Raw genomic sequence first — 11820 nt, 5'->3', positions numbered from 1 at the left:
CCTAACTTCAGGTCTGTCAGGTGACTTCCTGAAGATGGCAAGGGAGTCCCTAGAGTCCCCTTGCTGAACCTTTATTCTGCTACAGTAGCTAGGAACTGCCTCTGAAACAAACTGAACAAACCACTGTACAGTATGAAGTTGCACTTCTTCTGCCTATGTGCTCACTATTCAGAAATCACTGTTATTTTTACTTTTGTGAAAAAAATTCATCAATCCAGGAGTCTATGAATATTTAGCTCCTCCGCTACAATGTTGCTGAACTTCGGTGAGGCTGCATGTGCTCAGGTCCTGAGAGATTCAGGCTGAGGAGAAGAACTCAGAGTTGGGCAGAGTAACAGAAGCACCTTTTTCTCCCACTAAATGAAGATCAGAAAAGCACATCCTCTCAAGTTCCAAATAGTTACTTCTTATTTAAAATTTACAAGGCCAGGGCCACTGGATTCTGCAGCAGACACTTTAATAAGAAGACAGAATTCACACCAGAGGCACACTCTGGGGAATGTAAATACCATCACAAGTTACTCTGCTGGGAGAATAGAGTGAAGCTCTCTCAGAGCACACATACACAGGAGGGAATGATTTAAAATAGGCTCATGACTTACAATCACATTATACTGTATTAAGCACTCAAAACAGGCATATTAATAAAAAAGGCCAGCTAAAGGCAGTTGGCCATATGTAACACATCATACAGTCTACATAGTTCACGGAGAACAGTAATTTTAAGTACTTCATTTCAACACAATAGAAATAACAGGTAAAGTGGGATCTCTGAAAATACTCATTTCTATGTATGACAAAATCAAGGGACCTTTGCATTTAAACAAGATCACATCGCTGAGGAACCACACAGTAGACAAGCCAACCACATACACAGGACCACAGTGCTGCACAAGTAACCAACCCAGCACTGGATTTTCTGTCCTACGACCTCAACACACTTTACACAACCTTTTCATTACCCAAGGGGGGAAAACTCTCCCATCACCCCCTTCTTCAAGAGGACTCAAGAGAAACAAAATATAAAATTCAAAGGTTGGTTTCGCCATCCACCTCAAGTGTGGTTTTATGAGGACAAAATATCCCAGCGTTACAGATGAATCAAATGTTATTCATAGGGGTTTCCTCATGTATGTACAATGGTTGGGCAAGAATTACTGCATCGGAGAAGGCACATATCTGTGATTTAAGGCTTAACTGGTATAGTCACGCACGGAAGCCAATGAACACAGTCTGGAAATTCTCTTCTATCAAAAGGGAATTTACTCCCAAACTAGCTTTCTAATCTATAAATTTCTGCTCTAGAAACTGCTAATAATTTCCATTTCTATGTCCACATGTTAAAAAAAACCAAAACAAAATAACAAAACCTATCCATCCCTCTTAAGCAGATTTCATTATAAATCAAAACTGCTAGCACAACTGTCAAATTCATAAGTTTAAACACATCATAAAAATATGACTGTGTGATTCCCGGACCTTTATAAATATCTAAACAAAATTACAGTGTTACAGATTAATTTTTAAAGTGTATCTGCAACAAGCTATGGGCCAGTCAGTCATTTATTCGGCTGCCCCTTGTGTGACACTGCAGGACATCATAAAACTTACTCTGCAAAATAGCTTCTTTTTTCTTTAAGATAATACACAAACATGAACTTCTAAAAGATGTTGAATATATTCATATATAAAATATCTGACATTGATACAAATCATGTAAACCTCCCTTGGAAAACTATAGCTGGCCCTCATTTCTGGGACCAAAAAAGCCTTGAATTTTTATCTTGTCAGTGCAAATCTATATTAAATACTTCAACCTACAGAAATAGCCATAACCTTCACAATACAAAAAGGATTTCTCAAAAAGGAAAATTATTATGTTTAGAATTATAGAAATTATGTTTACATAAAAAATCACCTACCTTCCCATCAAATTTAACAGCTCAATTGTTATGTATGAAAAGGGAAAAATAAAAGCTATCTGTGCAAGGGCCACTACAATGGTGGTCACTCCACGGCCTCCCCAACACTACGTAACTCTTACTAGTTCATTAGTTGTTTAACAATACACTGTTCCTTCTTGTCCAGGGGAGTTTACTGTTCTTCGAGCCAAGATGGAGCGTCCACTCCAGGGGTTTTCAATTTGACATGGAACTGCTTAAGTGTCAGTTCAAGCTGCTTCTGATTCCCAGCAAAGTAGGCAGCAACTGCGCTGTGGAAAAGGACCAGTTGATTGCGTAGCACTTTCACCTGTGGACAGGGCAGAGGGACAGGCTGAGCGTTATACCACAGGCGGCATACCAGACAGGGAGATTTACTACATCCCTAACTTACGTGTCTCCCAAAGAACCACTCTAATAGAATGACAATGTTCACAAATACCAAGTACACAATGTCTGCTCAGTGACCTTTTCATTTCCTAAAGGGGACAGGTCAACTTGGGATGTTTTGGTTTTGCATTTTTAGGAACTTGCATTTGGCTAAGAAAATACTCTACCAATGAGAGCTAATACCCAGTCCTGTTAATCATTTCCAAACAACATTTTTGAGAATATTAACAAAAAAATACCATCATATTTCCTTCTGGAATTAAGTATATTTAAACCATGTGAGGTATAGAAAGGGGAACATTATCTGCAGTTAGCATGCTGCAATACACCACCAGATGCATACCAGGCATAGGCAGCACTAAGGCGAAACTTTGCATAAACCTGGGTAGGCTGAATACTTTTAGATGCTGCATTTTTTTTTTTTTGAAAAAAATCAAACAGCAGCAAACATTGCCCAGAAAGTCAGTTCATTTAAACTCATATAACTCAGTTACTTCCAAGTACTTATTATTACTTACAGTGATACCAATAACACACCAATACTGTTTTTAGATTTACTTTTTACACACCCCCATGAAAATGAAAGGTAAACATTTAAAGAGTTTGATCACAGGCATATAAATAATTTAGTAAGAAGTTAATATCTACACCTGCAATGGGAAAAGACTGAGTAGTTACTTTACCAAGGGATATAGAGAGGCTAAGTAAGCACATGGAAATACTTCCCACTCTTTAGTTACTAGGAAAATCTACAGTAATCCCACACTGTGGCCCCGTCACTGCTAAAGATGCAGAGTGACTGAACTCCAGCACCGTTTGTGGAAATGAGAAATGGAAAAGTTTCTTAGCAGTTAAGCATATGACTAATGTGCAATCCAACCACTCCACTCCTAGATCTTTACCTAAGAGAATGCACGCCGAGGTGCACACAGGGATGCTCAGGCAGGCTGGGTTAGAGTTAGGGGCTGATTTACTTGTGATAGCTTCAAAAAAGAAACAACTCAAATATCAACCACAGTGATTAGACGTACTGGGGTATTCCCATAAGATGGATAATGTTCAACAACAGAAAGAAACAAGCAACTGATTACATGCAACATGGGTGAGCTGCAAGAAACCAATGTTCTGTGAAAGAAACCAGAAGAAAAGAGTGTGGGGTAGTTGACTGCATTTTATAAAGTTTACAAAGCACAGTTCCTTCTGCCTAAGGCTTTCCCAGCAGACCTTCCAAGGGCTCACAGTTACTCCACCTTGCTCTGCTATCACAAGTACTGCTCTACCTATGTTTCTGCACTTCTATTTTGGATGATTCTTGAACTACATAGCAAATAAGGGACCACTGTATTTTGATCATGAAAGTCCAATTTCTACAAAGAAGTTTTAACTGGTCACTTTACTGCTGTTTGGGCCACAAGTATATTTCCTGAAATTTATCTCCTAATACTTTTCAATGAAAGAGAACAGAAGAAGATGAACTTTAATTCATGTACTGAACCTGTAAAGAACTGTAACTAGCTAACCTACAATGTCACACAGGTCAGCTTCTCTCCCCGGCCTTGGAGGTGGCAACAAACTGCACACACACACACGCACACACACACACACACACACACACACACACACACACACACACACACAGAGAGAGAGAGAGAGAGAGAGAGAGAGAGAGAGAGAGAGAGAGAGAGAGAGAGAGAGAGAGGTCGAGTGCTGAAGAAAAGCTGGCAGCTCACAAAGTTCTGACTGGAGCATCTATTGTGCTTAAAGCAACCCCCATCCCACAGTGAACATAAGCCATGCGACACACAGATAGGCTTTTTTGGGCTAAATTCTAGTTGTGTTTTCACAACAAAACAATATGATACCCACAGCCACAAAAGCAGTCTCCAGCCATGAGGAGGCTGATGTGTAAAAGCCATCTAAAGAAAGCACCTGGCTGTCCTTGCTGAAGATAACCTCCATGCAAAGCTTTGACACTACAATGGGAAGGCAACACAAGCAAACAGCCTTGCAAACAGTAACCCAGTATAAACTTCCATCCTCACTTCACCACAAACCACTGTTTCCCCCAACACAGCTTTAATGTTATCTTATGCCAAAACAGGTCACTCATGTGTCTGTCAATACTGAGTATGATAACTGAGACATGTGTTTAGTGTTCGTAGTAATGTCTTAAAAATCAGACATAAATTAAAATAAGAACATTAAAACACTAATTCATTAATTTCAAAACATTAGTAAATCAAAGTAAATCCTCAATACACTTACTGATTTTAAAAGAGGATAGTTTGATTCTCTGCTTCTTGCTAGCCATCCTGCATCATGTACACGTTCATATGATGGAGGGAGCCCATGCTGCTGTCCCTGATGTGCCACCCCTGCTCTGGTTATTAAATAAGAAGAGCTGGGCTGTGGAGATGGCTCGGTGGGAAGACTACTAGCTATGCGAGCATGAAGAGATGCACTCAAACCTTAGCAACTATATTAGAGGACAAGAGAGAGAAAAGAAAAGAAGCAAGCCGAGCACTGCATACACATCTGCAACCCAAATCCTGGGCAGTGAGGCAGGGGGATCACTGGGGTTTGTTGGGCACAGCCTCACTCCATGTCCAGTAAGAGATCCTTTCTTAAAGGAATAAACTTGAGAGCACACTGCAGGACACCCAAGGTCTTCCTGTGACCTCTGCATGCATGCATGGGCAGCCTCGCCCTACCCCAAGCATATAGAGAAACCATTATTAAATAAAAATTGTAATTAAGCAGTATTAGAAAAGCAGTTGCAAAACAATTTCAAAATAACTAAATTTTGCAAAAATCTTCTAAATTTTGCAAAAATCTTATTACAGGTTAAACAACCCAATTTGAAAAAACAAACAAACAAAAAAAACCCCAAATACTACAAAATCCATATCTTAAGTGTTGATTATGACACAGTGGAAAAGTCTCCCTCTAGACCTCATGTGTGGTCCAAATGCAGGACTATTGAAAGTGGCACATAGTACACCTTCAGGCTACGTGTGTAACGGTGTATATTTACGCATATTCTGTGCTTAGGACTAGATTTCTTCACCATAACAAATATTCCAAAATTCAAGAAACTCTGAAATCCAAAATACACTAGTCTAAGCAGATACTAAGAGACGATATCCACATGGTATGATATTTGTAACGCCTGTACTATAATAATACAGTAATTTAACACTATAGTGAGCTATTATTTCACTTAATAGTGTATTAAGTAAATCTATGAAATACATTTTGCATCATTGTACTTAACCCATTTTGTGGGGTGGGCACTGAGGACTGAACCCAAGGTCTTATGGGTTGTGAGGCACATGCTCTAACTGGGTCATGGCTCCAACCCCACAGAGAATCTTTTAAAGAAAAGAAACAGAAAGAAAATCAAGATTCACAGTTCAAAAAGCCAAGAAACGCCTAAGGCTAGACCTCCTGAGGACAGACTGGAGTGTGAGGAACCTGGAAATCACACTCCTGGATGGCTGCATGCTCTTTCACCTAGTATAGCAGCCAGCACTCACAAGACAGCAGACATTACAGAACACTTCTAAGCAAAAATTAGAGACAGACACTGGGGATAGGGCACGCCCAATAGCAGCGGTAGTGGGGCAAGAGCCTAGCACGAGGGTTGGAGCAAGCAAGAGAGAGTCTAAAGTTATAAGGACAACACTAAACCTGTGTGTGTGTGTGTGTGCGCACACACACATTGCTAAGGACAAAACCCAGAGCCTGTGTATGCTCAGCAAGCACTCTGTCCCTAAACTACATCCCTAGCCTCAACATTAAGCTCTCACAGGTCTTTCTGTACATATAAAGCAGAGAAAAGCTTTCTGAACTACTTTAGAAAACATTTTGTGGTTAAAGGGATACATAAAACAACAAAAGCAGAGACTTAACAAGAGTGAGAAGGGTAACTATTACAGGCAAAAAATGACAGCCAATTTGACAAAACTTTAAAACGTAACAGCAGAAAGAAAGAAATTGAAAATGAAATATACTAAAGCACAGTGTGCTCAGTTACAAAGAACCTTTATGAAGATCTGCTAGTGAACAGCCCAGATGAGATCTACACAGAGCCACCCCAGCTCCGTCTGTCAAGTGCCCTAAACTTAGTACCACACAATACTTAATTGTTAAAGGCAGAACAACCCACCAGCGACTGCTTAGAGATGACGCCTGTGGACAACCCTTTCTCTATCCCCCACAGCATTCTGGGATGATTAGCACCATGGGGGTCCTACAGTAAGTCCTAGGGTGTCAATAGCAAAGCTGTAAGACCACAAGCTTCATGCATGCCAGGTCTAAGAGCTATGCTATGCCTCAGCCTTACACACATCTTCCTATTCAGAGAATTAACAACAGGTGTCACCCAGTTAAGATATGTTATGATCTTAATAAATACAGTCATATTGTGAGGCACTTCAAAGTAATTACCTGGTCTCCCAGTAAGTCTAGGAAACAGGAGTTGCATTAAATCTACCCAAATTCCTGAGCAAAAGACTAGCGTAAGCACATGCAGACAGGTGCAACAGGCCATCCTGAAGAGGGGCTCAACTACTAGGACACCAAGTATGAACTTTTCTCCCACACCCTGCTATTTCAAAATCAACATTTGGTGTTTTCCTTGTCTGTCACTGAGCTTTGTAGGAAGCCACCAGAAGAAAAGGCAGATGTGAGCAGGCCCTCTCAGCCCGCCACTAGGTTCCTGAAGTATCACATCATCAGCTCACAGGCCTGTCAGGCCAAAGCAACTACGGGCAGAGAAGGTGGCACTGGGAAGGCAGTGAGAAGAAGACAACAGTGTGGGGAAGAGAGGGGAGGGGAGTGGAGGGGAGGGGAGGGGAGGGGAGGGGAGTGGAGTGGAGAGGAGGGGAGGTCCACGTCTTACTCATTTGATTCAATTAGGGAAGTGGGGGTAGAAAGCTAATAAGGCACTGCCTCGTTGATCTCCAAGAAACCAAGAGGTTTCTTGTGACCTCAGTTTCTTAAAAAACACAGAATTGTTCTTACATTATGCTTTTGTGCCCCTTCAGGGTATCAGATAGGAGTGAATTTACTTCAAATTATTCATCACAACTGGCTATTATTATTTGCTTATGTGCCTCTATGGAAAAATGTTTTGCCCCTTGTGGCTTGCCCTTATGATTGGACACTTTACTCATGTGACTCATCTTGACCTTCAGAGTATAAATTACCAGATGCTCTGAATAAAGCTGGCTATTGCATGAGACTTAAGTTTCCCTCACGTTACCAGTTCTATTCTTCCAGGGCCCACTGGTCCTAGAGCAGTAAGCACTCTCTATAACAACAAAATTGTGTATTACATAGATAAAAATATATACTATACAAAATCCTTGTAACAAGTGTTCTCCATTTACAGACTTCTCACAGAGCAGTGACCACTGACTAAATGCCGAGCACTTTAGATTCATTCTCGGAGTGTTTCTGTGAGGGTAATTAAAGCCAGTAGCAGTGACAATACAACCAAATGCTGTACTGAAGAAGGGTCTGGTGATATGGGGAGGGGACAGATGGGAAGGAAGAAATACGAAAGTTGTTAGGGAAATGAAGCCATGTATGTCATTCGCACGAACATCTGAGTTCTTAAAGCTAATTTTCAAAAGAAGCAAGGTGAGAGAGCAGCAATCTTCTAGAAGAGTTTGATGGCCATGGGCTTGAGAGCACTGGATACACTGAGGTCCAGAGACAGGCTACGGCAGACATTTCCCAGAAATGGTCCAGGAAACAGTGAACAGAATCGCTCTCACACCATGACTTCATTCCTGACCTGTACAGAATCAGTTCTAACCATTCAGGTGCTCCTGGATGCAGAAGGACAACAGTGTGTTGGGAGTGTAGGCGGGTATTACGGGCAGTTAACTCTTTAAAGGTCTCTATCAGACCACACTGCTCCCTGAGCTAGTGACAAAATAGAGACAAGAGTGTACAGAGTCACCCAGGGAGCAGAAAGCCTTGTGCTCTGGCATTTGGACACTGTGTAATATAGAACTGACTGAAAGCAAAGGCCCATTCACAGTCACCACTATTCACAAAACTGTTTTCTTAAATAGCAATGTATTATGGACATCATGGAAAACTAACTTTAAGAAAAATTATGAGTCTAAATTACAAAATTCTGATCTCATTTACTTAGGAGAAATGTTTTAATGAAATTTATAAATTCTTTTAAAAACTGCAAGCAGTAACATGCTCAGCTTTACTGAGCTGAGGAAGGGCTGGGCGAAGCTCATTCCGAGTACCTGCTTAGCATGTGTAAGCCCAGGGTTCAATGCAGTTCTACAAAAAGAAAAATCAGGATTTTTAGTTTAAGAGGACAGAAAACCAGAATGCTTTTTAAGTTTAAGATTTTTTAAAAATCCAATCACCCTTATCAAGTAGTTGTTTTGACCACACATAACAGAGCACAGACAAGTTCTGACAGGAGCAAAGTGCCAAGTTCTGACAGGAACCCAGGAAGCTCCCAAGAAGCAGAGTTCAAGTCAAACACTGCGATTATCTTGAGATTTTACTCTGAACTCTTCTCAAAATGTAACCAATCCAAGAGACAGAAACTATTAAGATTTAGTCCAGGACAGTAGTACCCCATTTCAAACCTCAAACTGACCTCTTATATATAACACAAAATTACAACATCTGGCAAAACAACTTGGAAGATGGTCAAGGCTAGCAGTATCAGTGAAATGTGGAGCTGAGAAGCCCACAGACACCACCACCATTTACAGAATAGTGCAGCACCATGGTTTAGAAGCACACACATTTGTAGGCAAATCCTCTTGAAAGTAGAAGACAGTTCTACTTATTACACTCCTCTACCGCATCCACCAGAAACCTGAAACTCCAACTCTACCCTGCACATAAACTGGCTACTTCTAACCAGGAAGAATCAGAAGACATGCATGCCTATGAAGTCCTAGCATTTAAGTAGTGGAGATAGGAGGAGAGTTAGAAACTCAAGGTAACTCTCATATACTGTGAGTTCAAGGCTAGCTAGCCTGGGCTACATGAGACACTGTCTCTAAAACCCAAACGCCAAATCCCTAAACCTACGAACCAAGCATCTGCACTAGAACACGTTACTCTGTTGGAAATATGAGTGCAAGTGGTAAGTAACCTGGTCAGCCTGGTGTGCCCGTCCTGCCACAGCTCAATGCCACCTCCACTCATCGTCTCACACTGCTCTAAGCAGTTCTGGGTAAGTCACATTTAGATAAGTCTAATTTCAAAATCAACCCTCAATTCACAGTTCTCTTTGCTCATAGGTCATGGACATTTTTGTCTGATTTCTGAAGGGAGGGGGAGGCAATACCACAACCACAAAACACTTCCCCTTTACTTGGATTTAGAAGAAAAAACAGTAATGTGGAAGGCATTTAACCACAAGCTGGAAACACTATCCATGAGCAAATAGCTTCTTCATCACATGACTCCTACTTTGCCCTGTAAGGATGAGGGGAGGTAACTCATGTGCTTACGTTAGCTCACTTTCTCTTCTTAGCACAGAACTGATCACCAGGCTTTAAAGCAAACCAGGGAATTACAGGCCCTCCCTGGCTGTGTTTGGAAAATAGAACTCTATTTTGAGACTAAATTTGGAGAAATGGTGAGGCATGTTTTTAAAAGGATATTCTAGCTGTATATATTCTCCTTTCTCCTTAGAAGAGAATTTAACTTGAAACATCTCTGTGTGTGTGCACAAAGACCAGCGCAAATGTGTAACACTCCCAGGACAAACCGTGGCAGTTACTTCTCACCTTACACCGTGTGGCTCTCCAGGATTAAATCTGTCGCCTGCTGAAACATCTCATTAGTCCAGTATTTGCTTTGACAAAGGAGGGACTGGTTTTTTTTGTTTGTTTGTTTCTGTGGCTTTTTAGGTGGAATGTCATCACCTTACTGTATCGCCCATGCTAGTCTAGAACTCATGATCCTCCTGCTTCAGCCTCTTGAGAAGCTGAGATTACAGTACACCTGGCTTAGGTAGAACATTTATATGGACTAAAAAATTTAATATGGCTGTGTGTGGTGGTACACACCTTTAATCCCAGCACCTGGGAGGCAGAGCAGGTGGCCTCTGAGTTCAAGGCCAGCCTGTTCTACAGATGAGTTCTAGAACAGCCATGGATACAAAGAGAAACCCCAGAATGTAAAACTCCCTCCTGGAGAGAGGCTCAGAAGGCTCCCAAGAAAGCTACAAGTATCTTAAGACACTAAACCTTACCACAGAAGAGTCTCTGTATCCATACTCATTCATAGTCATTGCTTTACCACTGACAACAGCGAAGAGATAAAGCACCAAGTGCCCATCAACAGATAAGGAAGATGTAGGACTTACATACAATGGAATTTTAGTCAGCTGTAAAAAAATTGGATCATGATATTTTTAGGAAAATGGATGAAAAACCATTAATCATTAGGTTAAGTAAAGCAAGACAGATTAAGAACGACAAATGCTGCATATTCTGTCTTCCTGGTGAGTGTAAAAAAGAAGTAAAAAGGAAAAGGGAGGGGAGGGGAGAAACATGACTGCTCCTAGGTATGGTGGAGGAAAAGGCTTATTATAGATATGTGGGAGAGCATAGCCAGAGGCAGGAACTTCTGGAAGAGTGCAGAGTATACAAGACCCTGAACAATGTGAGGAGAGGGGGAGGGGGAACAGAGGGGAACCAGGTACAGTAGCCAGGAGGACCAAAGGAATGAGAGTGGGTGATCAAAATGACATGGATAAAGGAATGTTCCCAGGATCCAAATGTAGGTAGATCACACACTTTTGTGCTCAGCATCACACACTAGGTGATCAAGAATGCTACCATTTTAGGCAAGAGTATAAACAACTATTGTTATATCAACCTCAGACTGGGAATAACTGATTTATTTATTTACAAGAATAACTGATTTTTTAAAATGTGAATTGTTCTTTTTGCCATTGAACTCTCTATCCAAAATCCAGCCTATCCTTCTCTGACCCCCACCATCTTTTAAGTTATTAAAATACAAACTAATGAAACAAATCTGCATTTGATGGTCATAGCTAATTAACAGTGTCTTAAGGTAAGAGCAATTTTATCTTTCTTAAAAACAAACCCCTACTTTTTAGATTTGTACCCTAAATGGTTTTATTGGATGATTTTGAACATTTAACCCTATCCCCAACATATGCATTAGCTTTAAATACCTGTCATTTGCCTTCTCTTTCCTAGTTCTGAGTTCTAGCATCCAGGGCCTCAAGCACACTGGACAAGCTCTCTACCATTAGCTACACTCCCAGCCTCAGATTAACCTTGAACCATGTATCTCACATTCTTGGTGGCCCCAGCACACAAGAACTGTTTAAAACAAATGAGCTGCTTGAGCTAATCTGCTTCTTTCTGTGTCAACAATAAGCACAGAAAGCCAGTCAGAGCCAGTGGTTCAAGCCAGTGAGTCAGTCTCGATGGCTGAGCAGATCCTGCAGTAG

General features: G+C 41.0%; 1 protein-coding gene across 3 annotated transcripts in view; it reads right to left on the bottom strand.

Moving 5' to 3' along the window:
- Positions 1 to 440: 440 nt before the first annotated feature.
- Positions 441 to 11820, bottom strand: part of Arfip1 (ARF interacting protein 1) — a 90203-nt gene continuing 78823 nt past the window's right edge. For all 3 annotated transcript variants that reach the window (XM_021158821.3, XM_021158822.3, XM_029475196.2), the window contains one exon: positions 441 to 2250. In XM_021158821.3, the coding sequence (XP_021014480.1) occupies positions 2095 to 2250 (156 nt within the window). In that variant the 3' untranslated portion in view covers positions 441 to 2094. The remainder of the gene's footprint in view (positions 2251 to 11820) is intronic.

This window comes from Mus caroli, unplaced genomic scaffold, assembly GCF_978045245.1.
Source record: "Mus caroli unplaced genomic scaffold, Mus_caroli_1 scaffold_3, whole genome shotgun sequence".
NCBI classification, from domain to species: Eukaryota; Metazoa; Chordata; class Mammalia; order Rodentia; family Muridae; genus Mus; species Mus caroli.
Note: the sequence above shows the minus strand (reverse complement) of the source record. Positions and strands in the feature narration are given on the sequence as shown.